This window comes from Rana temporaria, chromosome 5, assembly GCF_905171775.1.
Source record: "Rana temporaria chromosome 5, aRanTem1.1, whole genome shotgun sequence".
NCBI lineage: Eukaryota > Metazoa > Chordata > Amphibia > Anura > Ranidae > Rana > Rana temporaria.
Genome location: NC_053493.1, coordinates 87,181,503 through 87,200,817, shown reverse-complemented (window position 1 = coordinate 87,200,817; position 19,315 = coordinate 87,181,503). Strand labels below are relative to the sequence as shown.

The 19,315-nt window shown below is 46.5% G+C and overlaps 1 protein-coding gene across 1 annotated transcript in view; it reads left to right on the top strand.

Annotated features, from left to right (window-relative positions):
• Positions 1 to 19,315, top strand: part of ITGB8 (integrin subunit beta 8) — a 196,284-nt gene that overhangs the window by 93,075 nt on the left and 83,894 nt on the right. Inside the window, exon 2 of the mRNA XM_040352818.1 lies at positions 2,127 to 2,212. Within this exon, the coding sequence (XP_040208752.1) occupies positions 2,127 to 2,212 (86 nt within the window). The remainder of the gene's footprint in view (positions 1 to 2,126; positions 2,213 to 19,315) is intronic.

Below are 19,315 nucleotides of genomic sequence, written 5' to 3'. Positions count from 1 at the left end.
ATAAATACCTTAAGTTTATTGTGTTTTTGGAATTGCCTGTGCAAATGTTTGCCTGAATGTTTGCACAGGAACAGGAGTTGTAAGCTTTTTATTGGTATTTTGCTTCCTACACTTAAGAGGGCAATTCATTTCATTGGATGGGGGAAGGAGGGCAATCTCAGTTTACCAAGTAATTATCTTTGATACAAGTTTGTTTGTTTGTCACATTTCCACCTATGAATAGATATTCATATCCACACGCAAATCTATTTATTGTCACTTCTGAGAACTTCTACTGGTGTTGTACATGTTTCCAAGATGCGTGGCATATTCCGCCATTGTCTGCTGAGCTTATACAGGAAAACCTTGGATTGCGAGCATAATTCATTCCAGAAACCTGGTTGTAATCCAAAGCACTTGTATATCAAAGCATTTTTTTTACAGGGTATAAAAGAGAAGAGAGGCGCCTCTAAGTGTAGCAATAAGTTACTAAATGTTGTACCTTCATTAAATGTAACCATATTGCTACACTTAGAGGCTCCTCTCTTCTTTTTTATACTCTGTTGTGAAATGACGCTACTCGTATATCAAGACATCGCTTGTATATCAAGGCAAAATGTAATTTGCTTGTCTTGCAAAACGCTCTCAAACCAAGTTACTCTCAAACCAAGGTTTTACTTTATTGTCTTGGGCTGCATTTATACCTCTGCATTCTAGTACCACATCCAATCACTGTTCAAATCTTGCCAGCTCAACCTCCGCAACATTTCCAAAATACGCCCCTTTCTAACCAATGACACAACAAAATTCTTAAAGCGGTTATAAACCTGCATCAAATTTTTTATTTTTTTCTCCTGTAAGGCAAAAGTCATAATGAGTTAATATGCACCGCATATTAGCTCATTATGAAATACTTACCTCGGAACGAGGTGTGTAGCACTTACCTGGTCCACGCCGAGCGAGATTTCATCTTGCCTCGGCGTGTCTTTTCCGGGTATCGCCGCTCCAGCGCTGTGATTGGCTGGAGCGGCGATGACGTGCGCGCGGGAGATTTAAAACTCGGCAAGGTCCGGCGGCTGCCGGTCCTTTCGCCGTAGATCCCCCCTTCACATGCACCGTGGCGCATTGCGAGGGGAATATCTCCTAAACCGTGCAGGTTTAGGAGCTATTCTCCTTACCTACAGGTAAGCCTTGTTATAGGCTTACCTGTAGGTAAAAGTCAAAAAAGTGGGTTTACAACCACTTTAATTCACTCCGTGGTCATCTCTCGCCTCAATTACTGCAACTCCCCTCCTCATTGGCTTACCTCGACATACTCTATCCCCCCTTCAGTCCATCATGAATGCTGCTGCCAGACTCATCCACCTTACCAACCGCTCTCTCTTTGCTACTCCTCTCTGTCAATCCCTCCACTGGCTTCCGCTCACCCAACAAATTAAATTAAAAATACTAACAACGACCTACAAAGCCATCCACAACTCTGCCCCCAGCTACAACACTGACCTAGTCTCTAAATACCAACCTAATTGTTCTCTTCGCTCTTCTCAAGACCTCCTGCTCTCTAGCTCTCTCATCACCTCTTTCCTTGCTCTTCTCCAGAACTTTTCCAGAGCCTCTCCAAACCTATGGAACTCCTTACCCCAATCTGTCCGTCTATCTCCTTCTCTATTAGCGTTTAGAGGATCCCTAAAAACCCTCCTCTTCAGAGAAGCCTACCCTACCCACACCTAACAACTGTATTTTTATTTGAGTCCATCTGATCATCCCCTGCAGCTAACTACCCTTTGTTCAACTTGACCCTCCCTTCTAGACTGTAAGCTCTAACAAGCAGAGCCCTCTGATCCCTTCTGTATTGAATTGTATTGTGACTGTACTGTATTCCCTGATGTTGTAAAGCGCTGTGCAAACTGTTGGCGCTATATAAATCCTGTATAATAATAATAATAATACGTTGCTGTGTGTTACAATAAAGAAAATATTGCCGCATACAGTACCTGTATGTGGTTTCTAGCAGAATTCATCTTCCATGAGAATGACTGTGAAATGCATCTTAAACGCTTTGCACTGGAAATGTGGAGTTTTGAATGCAATAAGGATACAATAACCTAAAATTGTATATTTATACAGCTTTTCTTGCTCTCTTACAGTTGAAAACCAATGTTCCTCTTCAAATGCAGCTACATGCACAAAATGTCTTGCACTTGGACCAGAATGTGGATGGTGTACTCAAGAGGTATGGACTTTGTGTAATACTTCTTTAATGAAATGCATAGAAAGCTTTAGCTTAAAGTAAATGTATAGCCTAACTTTTTAGCTACAGTGTATATAGCTAAAACCTTTTTTTTTTTTTGTTAATTTTTGATAGGGAGTAGGAAACTCTTTTCAGTTTATTTTTGCTGTCGGCCTCCTGTTGCCGGTATTGCCCTTAATTTCCTTTCCTGGTGATTCAACAGGAAATATGGGGGAATATCTACAGGGTGAGGGGAATTCCTCTTTTGTGGCTCAGTTACACATGCTTTGCCGTCTTAAAGCGGAGTTCCACCAAAAAAAAAAAAAAAGTCAGTAGCTACAAATACTGCAGCGGCTGACTTTTTAAAATAAGGACACATACTTGCCCAGGGAGCCCACAATGTCCTCACCCGAAGTGGACCTGTCCCTTGGCTCTAGGTGGAGGATCTCTTCACAGCTTGGATACCTACTGCGCATAAGCGAGTCGCGCTTCGCGTTCTGAGTGGTCCCTGCTGTCTTCTGGGACATCGGTGGGATGGAGGAGGAGCTGGACATGGCATAGATCACCGTGGATACTGCGGCAATCTTTCATCTGAAGTGGGAGCAAATGTCTGTCTTAGACAGGTATCTGCTCCCCCGGAAACGTGCCAAATGTGACACCGGAGGGAGGGGAGAGGAATCCGAACAGCGGAAATTCAATTTTTGGGTGGTACTCTGCTATAAGAGCAGCTCATGGTGGATCAATTTTCAGTGCATATACACTGTCACACCAAATTCCGACCGTCAAGAACGCGTGACTTACAACACTACGACTAGAGCTGAGAAAAATGAAGTTTAATGCTTCCGAGCATGCGCCGAATTGATTATGAGCATACATGTTTTTTTCTCCTTCGGAGTTCCATACAGACGAACGGAATTTCCAATAGAAATTTTTCTCTTTCTAAGTCCGTCAGAATTTCCGATGGAAAACTCAGATGGGGCACACACACGGTCGGAATATCCGATGAAAAAAATACGTCTGACTTTTTTCATCGGAAATTACGATCATGTATACGTGGCATAAGAAGGGCTTTGGAATTGGCTAGTAATGGTGCCAAAAGCACATGTCCCTTACCCTGCTCCCATCCTGCTACAATACTGCCCCTCTGGCTGTGGCCCAACCCTCTGCCATTTTATGCCCTACTCCTTGCCTTAGGTTCCACTCTACATTCCTGATCGTTGACCTTTATATCCTAAGGAAGGAATATCCACACCCATGAATAGAATCTCTGCACTCTACTAAAGGTACTCAGGGAACGGCATAACTGTCAAACCACATCCACATACATACTAGAGTCACTTGATATTACATTTAGTAGATGGCCTGCAGCAGTCACGTGTAAAAGCAGATGCACCACTTTAAGCAGCCATCTCTCTCTAAAGCCTCGTACACACGGTCAGACAAAACCGATGAGAATGGTCCGACGGACCGTTTTCATCGGTTCACGGCTGAAGTGGCCTGAAGCTGAAGTGGCCTGATGGTCTGATGATGCGTACACACCATCGTTCCAAAAACCGATCGGGTCAGAACGCGGTGACGTCAAACACACGACGTGCTGAATAAAACGAATGTCAATGCTTCCAAGCATGCGTCGACTTGATTCTGAGCATGCGCGGGTTTTGAACCAATGCTTTTCTGTACTAACCATCGGTTTGGTCCGATGGGGCAGCGGTCCATCGGTTTGGTTTTGAAACATGTTTTAAAATTTTGGACCGAAGGAAAACAGACCGATGGGCTATACACACGGTCGGTTTGGACCGATGAAACTGAACCTCGGTCCATTCTCATCGGTTTTGTCCGACCGTGTGTACGGGGCCTAACAGTCTCTCCTTCTACCTGGGGTCATAAGTACTCACTGAAATGAGATCTCTGTAGTCACCTCCAGCAGGCTAAACAAAAAAAAATAAACTGATCCGATTTCCACCATCCACATAGCCACATTGTATTCTGACAGCGGGCATGCGTGCCAGCTATAGCGCTGATCGAAAGGTCATGAGTAGCTATGAGTAAGCATCTCACGATATGAAACATGTTAGCCAATTTTTTTGTTTAGTGTTCACTTTCTATTTTTGACTTCACTGTTTTTGGATCATGTTTTGATTTAATTTTATCCAATAAAGATGTCGTTAAACAGAGGATTTCTTTCCAACCCCTGACAGCGGGCATGCTTGCCAGCTATAGCGCTGATCGAAAGGACAGGGCTGTTGTACAGAAATCGATCAGTAGATCAACTTCTGTACGCCAGGAAGCCATTGAACGGAAGCTATCAACTACACAAAGACAAAGAGACCACCGCGTTGGACCATGGAATTGGTGCATGTGACAGCTAGGTGTCCAAACAGCCAATCCCTGAGCATCATCGATGTCACATGGGAGAAAGGGGAGGAGACACATGCTTCACCATATAATAATGTATTTTTCTTCCCTCTCATTGGCCAATCACAGCGGAAATGGAGTGAGGGAAGCTGAGTATGTGTTGCTGCTAGGACCGCCATCAAAATAACCCTCCTGCTTTGCATTAAATGAGCAGTTTTAGATGTTGGCAATCGTAGATATGATGTAGACAATATGGCTCATTATTTCTCCAGAATTCCTAATAGAAATATTGACAAATACCGTTTCCATGCAGCGAAATGTGTGGGCCAGTCCAGCTGGCTGCAATTTAACAATATTTCTAGAATCTATCAAAGCTTCGAATGAGTTCATTTAATCATTTACATCTCATTTCCTCCGATGTGTGGAAAAACTGATGTTCTTTCTTCGGTCATCTGAAACCTTGCTCTGTATGCTGTAATCTACAGTAGTTTCAATATTCAGTTTGTAATCTTTTCTTATTTAGGCAGTGATGTCATGTTTTGGAACAAACCCACCTTTCGGAGATGTTTTTGTTCTTGGTCATGTGATATTAATAGCGTCGTGTCAATTATCCAGTTACATAAGAGGGAAAAAGATATTTGCAGCGTAGAAAATCCACATGGGGAATTTTTGAACCTAATTCAAAAAAATTATATTTTTATTTTTAATAAAAAAAAAATATATGTTACAAAAGAGGATGTTATTTTTAAATGTTTTATAGATACGTTTCCCAACTCTTTGGGCTGTGCCTCACTAAACTGGCTGCTTTAACCCTCTTAAGTGCAAAGAAAGTTGCACTTACAATGCATTGCGTGTTAAAGCGGGGGTTCACCCAAAAAAAAAAAAAAAAAAATATTACATCTAGCAGAGCCAGCATAGTAAGGGCATTTACTTTCGGCGTTTTTTTTTTTTTTTTTTCTCCGTACATACCTTTATATTCTGTTTTTGTCCAGGGCTTCCGGGTTCCGATGACTGCGGGACTGGGCGTTCCTATCCTTCCGTTCGAGGATTGACGTCTTGTGAAACAGGTGACCTGTCGCACAACGCGCGCCACCAGATTTCCGGAAATAGCCGAGCTGCGAGTCGGCACTATACAGCGCCTGCGCCCGCCGTGTAGAGCTGACTGCGCAGGCGCCGTATAGTGCCGACTCGCAGCCCGGCTATTTCCCGACATCTGGTGACGCGCGTTGTGCGACAGGTCACCTGTTTCACAAGCCGTCAATCATCGAACGGAAGGATAGGAACGCCCAGTCCCGCAGTCATCGGAACCCTGAGGCAGGGATAGGAACGCCCAGTCCCGGAGTCATCAGAACGCGGAATCCCTGGACCAAATCAGAATATAAAGGTAAGTACGGAGAAAAAAAAAAATGCCGAAAGTATATGCCCTTACTATGCTGGCTCTAATGTTAAAAATTCGTTTTTAGGGTGAACCTCCACTTTAATGTGCATTTTAGGCCTGAAAATTACTTAGAACACCAAAACATTATGGGCTAGATTCACAGAAGAATTACGCTGGCGTATCTACAGATACGCAGCATAAGTGAACAAATGTGCCGTCGTATCTATGCGCCCTATTCTCTTAACTAGATACACTTGAATTTGGCCTCCATCCGACCAACGTAAGTCTCCTACGCCGTCTGATCTTGGGCGCATATTTACGCTGGGCGCAAGGAGCACTTCCATTGATTTACGCAGTGAATATGTAAATGACCTAGATACGCCTATTCACGAACGTACTTGCGCCCGTCGCTGTAATCTATGCCGTTTACGTAAGGCGTACGTCCGTCATAAAGTTATCCCTGCTATAGGTGGCGCTACCCATGCAAAGGTATGGACGTCGGAACGGCCGTCGAATCTTACGTCGTTTACGTAAGTCGTACGGGAATGGGGTTGTGCGTAGGCTACTTTCACGTCGAAAGCATTGAGCCGACGTAGCTTAGGTAGTATATGCGACGTGATTCTGAGCATGCACGCGCATGCGCCTTTCGTACAGCTCTTCATATACATGGGGTCACGATTCATTTCATTACAACACGCCCACTACCAGCCTACTTTGAATTAGGCGGGCTTACACGGACCATATTACGCTACGCCGCGGCAACGTACAGGGCGAGTGCTTTGTGAATACTGCTCTGGGCTCTGTGCGCGCCGTCGGCGTAGCGTATATTCGATACGCTACGCCGGCAAAACGATGTGCCGAGCTACCTGAATCTAGCCCCATATATTTTCCTAAAGCAAAGAACCATTAGAATAAATGGATGGTAGTTGAAAATATTTACAGTAATGAGAAAAGTATGCGAACCCCCTGAAATTTACTGTATTTATTTTTTTGTAGTCATTAGCCATGAGATGTGATCTGATCCTCATCTAAGTTACAATGATGGACAAACACATTGTGCTCACAGTGATTGTGAATGCAAAAAACAAACAAAAAACAAATAGATTTTTACTTACCTGCTCTGTGCAATGGAATTGCTCCTCTTCTCAGGTCCTCCGCTGTTGGTTCTGGCTCCTCTCTTCTGTGAGTGCCTCCATAGGAAGCCGCTTTCTATGGGGACACTTGTCTGGGCTCGCTCATGAGCCTTGCTGTCTGCATCTATAGACACAGACAGCGGACTTGGCCCTGTCCCCACCACTAGTTTTGACAGCAGCGGGAGCCAATGGCCTGTGAGGAAATGAGGGGAGAGAGCCACTGCAGACAGGCACAGTTGCTGAATAAAATGAGGGCTCAGGTAAGCATTTCGCACAAAGTGAAGCAGTACAAACCAAACAGGATACCAAATGACCTTGCCCCTTTTTGCGATTCGGCACTGCGTCAATTTAAATGACAATTGGGCAGTCGTGCGACATGGCTCCCCAAAAAAATTGACGTCCTTTTTTTTTTCCACAAACAGAGCTTTCTTTTGGTGGTATTTGATCACCTCTGCAGTTTTTTATTTTTTTGCGATATAAACAAAAATAGAGCGACAATTTTGAAAAAAATTCAATATTTTGTACTTTTTACTATAATAAATATCCCCAAAAAATATATATGAAAAAACATATTTTTTTCCTCAGTTTAGGCCGATACGTATTCTTCTATATATTTTTGGGTAAAACAATTGCAATAAGCATATATTGATTGGTTTGTGCAAAAGTATTAGCGTCTACAAAATAGGGGATCGTTTTATGGCATTTTTATTAATATTTTAAAAATTTTTTTACTTGTAATGGGGCGATCTTTGGTGTTATTTTGGGACCATTGTCATTTATACAGCGATCGGTGCTATAAAAATGCACTGATTACTGTTGAAGCACTACCCCTGAAGGAGCTCGGTGCTCTCCAAGACAGGTTCTTCATCGGGCGGCTTCCTCCCTCAGGACGGACAGGTACAGGACCACTCTGCGAACGTAGACCCAGTCTGATTACCAGGCCTACATGGTAGATCACAACCCTGGACCAACGTGGTCCCAGAGCCAGGAACACTTGAACACACACCCCCGGCCATGAGGGCCACACACGGGGGGTGGTGGGACGACAGCCAGGATTGACAGCGATGGCGACGACGCAGAACTAACGACGTCTGTCCCTTAAGTACTCTCTCCCAGTATGCACAGCGAGGTGATCAACCCCCACTGATTGGCTGCTGAGGAAAAACACCCAATACACCCTGACTTGACTGCTGCCACCCTTGGCCTGGGGTGGTACCATCACCCACAGCTGGCCACGGCTGGAGCAGAGGCCAAAATTTGGTAAAACAATACAGTCAGAGGTAGTTAAATCTCTGACCACCCTCTAAATTTAAGGCAGCACCAGCTATGAAAGTAGCAGGCCGCTACACTGTGTAAATTACACTGGCAGGGTAGGGGTTAAGTGTGTCCTAAGGAGTGATTCTAACTGTGTGGGGGCTGGGTTACATGTGACACGACACTGATCGCTGCTCCCGATGACAGGGAGCAGAAGATCAGTGTCCTGTCACAAGGCAGAACAGGGAGATGCCTTGTTTACACAGGCATCCCCCCGTTCTGCAGCTCTGTGACACGATCGCTGGAGACCGGTGGACATCGAGTCTGCGGGTCCCACAGACACGGTCAGGTGCGCGCACGCGCCACATAACAGCAAATGTAAAGGGACGTATATATATACGCTCGTTTACCTGTCCGTGCCATTCTGCCAGCGGTCGGCAAGTGGTTAAGCAACAAAATATTTAGGGCCAGATTCTCAAAAGAATTACGCCGGTGTATCTACAGATACACCGGCGTAATTCGAAAATCCCGGCGTATTCTCAAAACAAGATACGCCAGAATTAGGCTAGGATCCGACTGGTGTAAGTCACTTACACCGTCGGATCCTAAATGCAATACTACGCTGGCCGCTAGGTGGCTTTTACGTCGATTTCAGCGTTGCATATGCAAATGAGCCGAATACGCAGATTCCTGAACGTTTTTGCGCCGCTTCGCCATAGTTTACGTTGTTTCCGTAAGCGTAAGGTTACCCCTGCTATATGAGGGGTAACCTTACGTTGGTCCGCCGTATGCCATGTTAAGTATGGCCGTCGGGACAGCGTCTGGTTTTTCCGTTGTTTACGTAACTCGTCGCGAATAGGGCTGTGCGTTAATTACGTTCACGTCGCAACCAATGTATTTGCAGCGTACTACGGAGCATGCGCAGTGGCCTACGTTTAAGGCCGGCGCATGCGCAGTTCGTTCGGCACGGGGGCGCGCTTAATTTAAATACAAGCCGCCGCTTTGATTTACGCGGGGATATGCCGGGCTATTTAGACTACGCCGCCGCAAATTACGGAGCAAGTGCTTGGAGAATACGGCACTTGCTCCAGTAAGTTGCGGTGGCATAGTGTTAATGGCTTACACTACGCCCCGCTCGTAGATACGCTGATCTACGAGAATCTGGCCCTTAGGCTTTATAACCACTTTAAGCTGGTAATACACAAACAGTTTTAATTTATTGTGTCTTTTATTGAACACATCCATTAAACATTCACAGTGGTGGAGGAAAAAAAGTAAGTTAATAGCTGGTCTAACCTCTTTCTACAGCAATGACTTAAAGCAAGAGCTTTCGGTACCTCTGGATCAGACCCACGGGTGTAATTTTTGACCACTTGTTTCAGCTCAGACTCATTTAGGCCCCATACTCACGAGCAAACATGTCTGCTGAAACTGGCCCGCAGGCCAGTTTCAGCAGACATGTTTGGTCGTGTGTGGGCGCGAGCGGGCCGAATTCCAGCAAACATTTGCCCGCCGGGCCTTTTCCCAGCAGACAAATATTCCTGGACTTGTTTTAAAACAGCCCGCTGGAATTCAGCCTGCTCGGACATGTACGGTCGTCAGTACAGACCTACCGTACATGTCCAGCCGCCCGCCGTGCCTCGCATGCGTCGAATGACTTCGACGCATGCGTGGAAGCATTTTAAAGGCGGGCCGCCCACGTCGCCGCGTCATTGTCGCGGCGACACCGCGTCATCGACGCGGCGACACCGCGGACACGCCCCGCGTATTGTTTACGCGCGGACTTCTGTACGATGGTGTGTACAACCATCGTACAGAAGCCCTCTGGCAGACATGTATGGTGAAAACGGTCCGACGGACCGCTTTCACCATACATGTTTGTCCGTGTGTACCCGGCCTTAGAGGATGTTTGGTGTGGACAGCTGTCTTAAGGTCATTCCACAGCATCTCTATGGGGTTAATGTCTGAGTTCTGACTGGGCCACTCCAAAAGATGCATTTTCTTTTTCTGAAGCCAATCTATGGTGGATTTACTTTGATGCTTAGGGTCATTGTCCTGCTGTATCACCCAACGTCTGCTAAGCTTCAGCTGGTGGACAGCCACCCTGACATTATCCTGTAGAATATTTTGTTAAACTTGGGAATTTATTTCCCCCTCAACGATGGCAAGTGGTCCAGGACCTGAGGCAGCAAAGCAAGCCCAAATCATGATGTTCCCTCAACCATACTCCACTGTTGAGATGATCTTTTGATGTTGGTAAGCTGTGCCCTTTTTGCACCATACATAGTGCTGAGTATTCTTCCTGACCAATTCAACTTTTGTTTCAAAAGTCCACAAAACCTTTTCCCAGGAGTGTTGCGGTTAGCCAAGGTACTCTTTAGAAAACTTCAGGTGCGCAGCAACGTTTTTTTGGAGAGCAAGAGCCTCCTCAATGGTATTCTGCCAAGAACACCCTGCCTGTTCAAAGATCTACGTATGGTAAACTCATAAACAGGGATGCTTGCCAGTTACAGTGATGTCTTCAAGCCTTGAGCTGTTAATTGTGCATTCTTCTTCAGGCTGCTGCCTGTACACTTCCTGGATTGACACAGACACACAGAAGCACACCTCCAGCTCTGCAGCTCTCATTGGCCCTCTTACGACCAATCCCCCTCCCTTCCTGGTAAACTCTCACGAGAGAGAGAGAACTGTGCACAATGTCATAAGCCTAGGCTTTTTACCAGACAAACAGGAAGTGGGCTGTATAAGTAAGTAAATATGTTTTCCTATCCAAAGTTAAAACAACAAGGGCAGAAGATTTAATAAATGGAAAGTTGAAAATGACTGAAGGTCCGCTTTAAGTATTCTGCATTGTGCCTTGGGAGACATCTTAACTGGGTGCTGACTTCTAGAAAGAGTAGCAACAGTACTAAGTCCATTTATAGACAATTTGGGGCAGATCCACGTACCTTTGCGCCGGGCGCAGCGTATCTAAGATACACTACGTCGCCGTAACTTATTTATTTAATTTTGAATCCTCAAAGAATTTGCGTTGTAAGTTACGGCGTAGTGTATCTCTGGCGGCATAAGGGCGTGGCATTCAAATGGATGTAATGGGGGCGTGTTTTATGTAAATACGTTGTGACCCGACGTAAACTATGTTTTTTTTTAACTGCGCATGCGCCGTCCATGGGGGTATCCCAGTGCGCATGCTCGAAATTAAACCGGAACCAGCCAATACTTACTACGGTGACGTCATTCTACGCAAAATCCTATTCGCGAACGACTTATGCAAACAACGTAAAAAATTCAAAATTGGACGTGGGAACGACGGCCATACTTAACATTGAGTACGCCTCAGAATAGCAGCTTTAACTATACGCCGGAAAAAGCCGAACGCAATCGATGTAAAAACAATGCGCCGGCCGGACGTACGTTCGTGGATCGCCGTAACTAGCTAATTTGCATACTCAACGCGGAATTCGACGGAAACGCCACCTAGCGGCCGCCGAAAAAATGCAGCTTAGATCCGACGGCGTACTAAGACGTACGCCTATCGGATCTATCCGAGATGCCGCCGTATCTTGTTTTGAGGATACAAAACAAGGATACAACGCGCAAAATTTGAAATTACGCGGCGTATCAAGAGATACGCCGGCGTAATTTCTTTGTGGATCTGCCCCTTTGTCTGTCGACTGATGAATGCCTAAACACTTTGAGATTACTTTGTATCCATTTCCAGCTTTATGCACATCAACTACTTTTGATCATATGTTTTCACATCTCCTTTTTAGCGATGCATGGCTCACATCAGCTGATGCTTCTTATGAACAGCAGTCTTAAAATGTCTGAGTGTCTTTAATCAAAGTAGCTCTAAACGATACTTTTTTACTTATTTCATGTATTGAACTCCAGGGGCCAGATTCATAAACAATGGTGCAGATTTGCACCGGCGTGGTGCATCATTTTTAGACTACACCGGTCCAGCGCGGAGAGGCAGTTATGTGATTCAAGAAACTTTTTTTGTCTACGATACCCCAGCGGGGCGGATTTTAGACGGCGTAAGGCGGGGTAAGGCCAACTGGGAGTCACCCTATGCTAATGAAGTGCCGACCCTGGTGCAGGGGTCACGCCGGGGCGCATCTTAGACCGCACATGCTCAGTGACATCCAGGGGTAAATGCCCCAATCTGCACATGCTCAGAACTGCGCCCCGGCGTGATCCCTGAGCTACGCCGACCCACTACCAAAGCCCAGTCCATGAATCAGCCCAGACTTCCGCCCTGCAGGTGCAAATGTACTGAAGCTTTTTTTTTCTAAGCTAGGTCGTTTGCATTGTGGTGGGGCAGTTATGGCTGATGAGGAATCCTCAGGTGGGCGGATGACCAATTTCAGCCCAGAGGAGAGGGCTGTAATTATTGAGGGCCTCTCCCAACATGGGGACCGCCTCTATGTGTTGTCCAGCAAGTGTTGTTGCTCAGTTCGTTTGTAACGCTGCTGCTTTAGCTGCTCTCCAGCTGACCTCTGCAAGTTTGGTGCAAAGTTACCCCTGCTTTTATGAGGTGTAACTTTGCACTGGAAATTTCAGCTCCGCTCACCGGGAGTAGCCTGCGCCGGTCAAGCTTAAGTTGATGAATCGGCCCAAAAACCTAATTTGCATATTTAAAACACAAAAACCATGGCCGCACCAGATCCGACCAGCGTAAATCTGCGCCAACGCCGCGCCGGCGTGGAAAGGTTACACCGAGGCGATGAAGTCTATTTGGAGGCGTAATCTGGTTCTCTGGGTAAGGCGCAGCGATCCGCCGGCGCAAATCTGCACTTACGCCGTGCATCTACCAAAAAAACGGTGTAAGTGCTTCATGAATCTGGCCCCAGGTGTGCAAACTACTGACTCCAATTAGCTTTTGTTAAAGTAATTAGTCTATGCATGCCGCACTTTTTACATATTTATTTAAAAAAAAAATGAATTCATTTACAATTTTCCTTCCACTTCACAATTATGTGCCACTTTGTGTTGGTTTATCACATAAGATCCCAATAAAATATTTAAGTTTTTGTATGTAACAAGACAAAATGTGGAATATTTCAAGGGCTATGAACAGTAGGGTTGCTAGGGTGACAGCCGGGTGACAGCCTTGAGAGGGATTACACCATCCCGAGTGCAGCGGAGGGTCCCGTAGGCAGGGCTCTTCAGCCACAATGTGCCGGCGCCACGCTATCCCTGTCTGAGTGAGACTCCTCACTTACTGCCGATGGAGCTGCCTCCTTTCACTATACACAGGCACACTGCTCGGAGAGTGACAGTCTAAGCAAACAACTCTCCGGGCAGCTGTACACTGAAGCCGCCTCTGCCCACCGCCCAGGTGGATGAGGGGGGTCTGCACTGATGGAGGGGGTAGTTTATCCTGGGGGGTCTGCACTGATGGAGGGGTGGGTTATTCTGGGGGGGTTTGCACTTTTTGGGGGGGTATTCCTGAGGGGGGGTCTGTACTTATTGGGGGGTTTATCTTGAGGGGGGTCTGCATTTATTGCGGGGTATCCTGGGGGGGTCTGCACTGATGGGGGGTTATCCTGAGGGGGGTCTGCACCTATTGGGGGGGTTTATCCTAAGGGGGGTCTGCACTTATTGGGGTTTTTTTTCCTGAGGGGGTCTGCACTGATGGAGGGGGGTGGTTTATCCCGAGGGGGGTTTGCACTGATGCAGAGGTGGTTTATTCTGGGGGGGGGGTCTGAACTTATTGGGGGGCTATCCTGATGGGGGTCTGCACTTATTGAGGGTATCTTGAGGGGGGTCTGCACTTATGGGGGGTTATCCTGAGGGGGGTCTGCACATATTGGGGGGTTTATCCTGAAGGGGTCTGCACTTATTGGGGGGGGGGGTCTGCACTGATGGAGGGGGGTGGTTTATCCTGAGGGGAGTCTGTACTGAGAGGCGATTATAGTTGGTGGGTGGGGGTGGGGGGGTGACACAATGTTTTACCGCACCGGGTGACACCAACCCTGGTGATGCCACTGGGTATAAATACTTTTTCAAGGCACTGTATGTCAAATATTCTGCTCAGGTAGGAGGTAAAGGTACAAATTGGGGTTGTATGGGATCAGGCCCCCATTTGCAAGAGGCCTCAGTGTGGAATGTTGTCCTTCACAGACTTTATCTTTGACCCTTAGATTAAAATTCACTAAATACAAATGTAAAACAGAGTTTTCTGTCTCTGTAATACTCAGCCATGGGCGTCCGCTCCATAGGGCAAGGGAGGGCGTTCGCCCCCCCCTGGAGCCGCGGCCGCCTCTCGCACATCGCTGGTCCAGGGCCGCCTGCGCCGCGATTGTCACTGTCTCTGTGAGTGGCATGTCATGTGTCTGTGCGCTCTTGTTGTCTGCACAGTCCTGCACTTGTTCCGCTCCGCTCCGCTCCCGCCCCTGTTTGCCGCCAGCCAATAGATGATCGCGCTCCTTCTAACTTTACAGCCCCGCCCGGCGCTCGTCCTGGCGGCGTGACGTCATTCACGTGGGAGGGGATCATCGTGGAATGGATGGAAGGAGCATAGAGCTGCTCTACTGCCTGCACCAAGAGGAGCCAGCGCTGCTGTTTAGGCAAGTTCAGCACTGGGCTAGCACACACTTGGCTGGAATAATAACACAATCACAATTTCACATAGCTAATCGTGTATGTACTAGGTCCATTGGGAGTTAGCATTGGTGCAAATAGATAAAACTTCAAGCTTTTAGGATGTAGACAGATGTGTATACAGATGTTTGCCAGTTCACTTATTGAAAACCTGTTCTGTAAACGTTTTTAGGCTTCTAGTGTGTTGAGCCTCTGAGGCCTTTCTCCTTCTGAAAATTCATTAGTGACCAGTAAAATCATTATTTTGAGGGGGGTATGTGAATATGAAGACTGTGATCTTTTTAATATGCAGCATGGCGGGGTGGGGGGGTAAATGTCCTGCACTGGTCATGGTAACTTATGTATTAATGTCCTGTGCACTGTGCAGGACATTTACCCCCCTCCCCCCGCCGCCATGCTGCATATTAAAAAAATCACAGACAGTCATCAAAGTTAATAATCTTCAGACTGCATCATTCTGTATGCAGTCTGAAGATTATTAACTGTGATGACTGTCTGTGATTTTTTTAATATTCAGCATGACGGCGGGGGGGAGGGGGGTAAATGTCCTACACAGTTGCACTGGTCATAGTAACTCATGTATTAATGTCCTGCACAGTGCAGGACATTAATACATGAGTTACCATGACCAGTGCAACTGTGTAGGACATTTACCCCCCTCCCCCCCGCCGTCATGCTGAATATTAAAAAAATCACAGACAGTCATCACATTCACAGTTAATAATCTTCAGACTGCATGCATGCAGTCTGAAGATTAACAGTGATGACTTTCTGTGATTTTTTTAATATGCAGCATGGAGGGGGGGGGGAGGATGGGGTAAATGTCCTACACAGTGCAGGGTGCTGTGTAATGTAAAGGGGTCCGGTGATGCAGGGTGCTGTGTAATGTAAAGGGGTCCAGTGATGCAGGGTGCTGTGTAATGTAAAGGGTCCAGAGGTGCAGGGTGCTGTGTAATGTAATGGGGCCCAGAGGTGCAGGGTGCTGTGTAATGTAAAGGGTCCAGAGGTGCAGGGTGCTGTGTAATGTAAAAGGGTCCAGTGATGCAGGGTGCTGTGTAATGTAAAGGGGTCCAGAGGTGCAAGGTGCTGTGTAATGTAAAGGGGTCCAGAGGTGCAAGGTGCTGTGTAATGTAAAGGGGTCCAGAGGTGCAGGGTGCTGTGTAATGTAAAGGGGTCCAGTGATGCAGGGTGCTGTGTAATGTAAAGGGGTCCGGTGATGCAGGGTGCTGTGTAATGTAAAGGGTCCAGAGTTGCAAGGTGCTGTGTAATGTAAAGGGGTCCAGAGGTGCAAGGTGCTGTGTAATGTAAAGGGGTCCAGAGGTGCAAGGTGCTGTGTAATGTAAAGGGGTCCAGAGGTGCAGGGTGCTGTGTAATGTAAAGGGGTCCAGTGATGCAGGGTGCTGTGTAATGTAAAGGGGTCCAGAGGTGCAGGGTGCTGTGTAATGTAAAGGGGTCCAGTGATGCAGGAGGGGGGACACGTTTAATCCCCGCTAGTGGTCGAAGAAAGGGTTAAATGCGACTGTATCACTACTGTCGAAGCGCCCCCCCCTGAAAAAATTTCAGCGGACGCCCATGTACTCAGCTCCTTATTTCACACTGGCCTGGATTCAAGAAGCAATTGCGCCTGTTTAACCATAAGTTACACAGCGCAATTGCTTACTTGCCGCGGCGTAAAGAATGCTCCTGATTCAGGAACCTCGTTACGCCGACTGCAGCCTAAGATATGCGCGGCATAAGGCTCTTATGCCCGCATATCTTAGGCTGCATTCTTGCGATGGCCGCTAGGTGGCGTTCCCGTTGTGCTCAGCGTATAGTATGCAAATTGCATACTAACGCCGATCCACAACGTTGCGCGAGCCCTGCGTACGCAATATACGTCGTTTCCGTACGGCGGTTTTCGCGTAAGGCTGCCCCTGCTATTAGCAGGGGCAGCCAATGTTACGTATACCCGTCGTTCCCCCGTCGCGAAATTTGAAAGTTACGTAGTTTGCGTAAGTGAATCGTGAATGGCGCTGGACTCCATTCACGTTCACTTTGAAGGAAATGACGTCCTTGCGACGTCATTTGCCGCAATGCACGCCGGGAAAGTTTCCCGATGGAGCATGCGCTCTACGCTCGGCGCGGGAACGCGCCTAATTTAAATGATTCCCGCCCCCTACGGGATCATTTAAATTGCGCGCGCTTACGCCGGGCATTTTGCCAGGGCACCCACGCAATTTACGGAGCTACTTCTCCGTGAATCAAGGGCAGCAAATTTGCGGGGGCGCAGGGCAAAAACGTTGCCCTGCACCTCCGTAAAAAAATTCGCAAATCTACTTGAATCCGGGCCACTGTTTTGTTATGTGTGTGATTCTCAGTCTGTCACCAGGACAAATGTGCGCTCATATTCAGGTCGGTTCATTCTGGAGACCTTTTGCTGTTAAAGAAGACTTGGCAGACCTAAGTAAAATAGCAATATCCCAATCCAGAATTTCCAGGACTCCTAAATGACAAAACTGGATAATAAAGTGTTCCTTCTGTAAGAAAATGAGACCGTAGCATATTTGAAACTAAACTGAAATGCTATAAAACTGAGCTTTTAATCTATTTTTGTATTATGACTGCACTAGACAGTGATCAACGGGAAAAGAAAAAGCTTTTCTCCACCAAGTTTTGTTAGAAAATAAATCCAATGCAGTCTTTAATAGTAAGCTTTGGTAAGCACCTGCGCAATAATAATGTCAGCCGCGTCCCTTTAAATTATAAAGGCTTCTTTGACACTTTACAGCTGCAACTTACTACTCCTGGGTTTTCCAGACATTCTGCTGGTCAAAAATTTATGGGAGTGAACTTTTACAAAATGCAGAACGGTGGAAGCTAAAAATGAAAAGTTTATTAAAACTTATATAAACCCATTTTTTTATTTTTAGTTTGGGTTAAAGTTTGAAGGGTTAGAACCTTTGCCAGGTTCTTATTGCTGTCAGTGTCCCTGCTGGGAATCCACTCTTTCCATTTTGTCCTGATGATAATTGTCACCTGGAGTGAAATGCCGCTCTCTCCTTGTGAAGGGTGACTGGTCTTGTCCCCGCCCCCTCCTTTAGTGGGTGGGGCCTGCTGGGCCAGCTAAGGCTATCGTGATGATGTACATTGAATTTTTTTTTTATGGGTGTTTAAAAAGAAATTGGTGCACACAAAGTAGATTTATATATTTTTGTTGTGACTATTGAGGAATATATTTAAATGAAAGTTGCACTCAGCCCTAAGGTGAACCCTAATAATATAGGAGGTCATACGGAATAGTTTCCAAAACAGGATGCCTGGACTGGCATTTATTAGCCAGATCAAGTTCTAGACACATAAAAGAGAAAGGAAGAAAGAGAATTTGCAACAGCAAAAGATTCTTGATTAAAAATAGATTGACTTAAAAGCATGCTCCACCCGAGCTGACGGTGCCTAGTACAATAATAGCACAGCGTTACCAGAAACTCGGTCCAATGCACTTTGTAATACATGACTTCATCGGGCACTGATGACATACTAAACCCCTTTGATTTTTAGTTAGGACACCTGCTCACTTCCTCCCGCCCATTCTGGTTCTCTCTTTCTTTCTACCCTGGAAAGAAGAGTGGCTGTTTTATTTTTTATTTTTTTTCAGAAGCAAAATATTATTGATTTTCCACTTTCAACTGTTAATCATTGGTGTGCAGCATAGAGTAAAATCACATTTTATTGGGTATTGCATCACCCTTTCCTGTGATTCATGCCATTTCTCTTTTTGCTGTGTATGTTGCACAGTTGCCATGGACAATATAGGAGTTTTATCCCCGTTGGCTGGCCAGATGGGAGCATCGCGGGACCCTGAAGAAACCGAAGGGTAGGTAACAGTAGATGGAGTGGCGGCTGGTTTGGACCTGTCCTCGCTGGAGGGAATACACACTGAACAGTAAGTGTAACATAGGGCCATATTCTTGAATAAAGTAGGCGGGCGGCGCTTAAGCCATTTACACTCCGCCGCCCCAACCTACAGGAGCAAATGCTGTATTCCCCAAACACTTGCTCCGTAGTTTGGGGCGGCGGAGTGTAATTGGCCCGGCGTATCCCCGCGTATATCCAAGGGGGCGGCTTCCATTTAAATTAAGCGCGCTCCCGATTCGAACGAACTGCGCATGCGCGGGGCTTAAAATAGCCCAGTGCGCATGCTCCAGTTTTCGGCGTAAAACGTCAATGGCGCTGACGTGTGCGTCATTGACGTAAAGTCGTATTCGCGGACGACTTAGTAAAACGACGTACCCGACGGGAAAACACAACGCGGACCCGACGCCATACTTAACATGGCCTACGTGGGACTGGCCTCATATAGCAGGGGTAACCTTACGCCTACGCAAACGACGTTAGCGA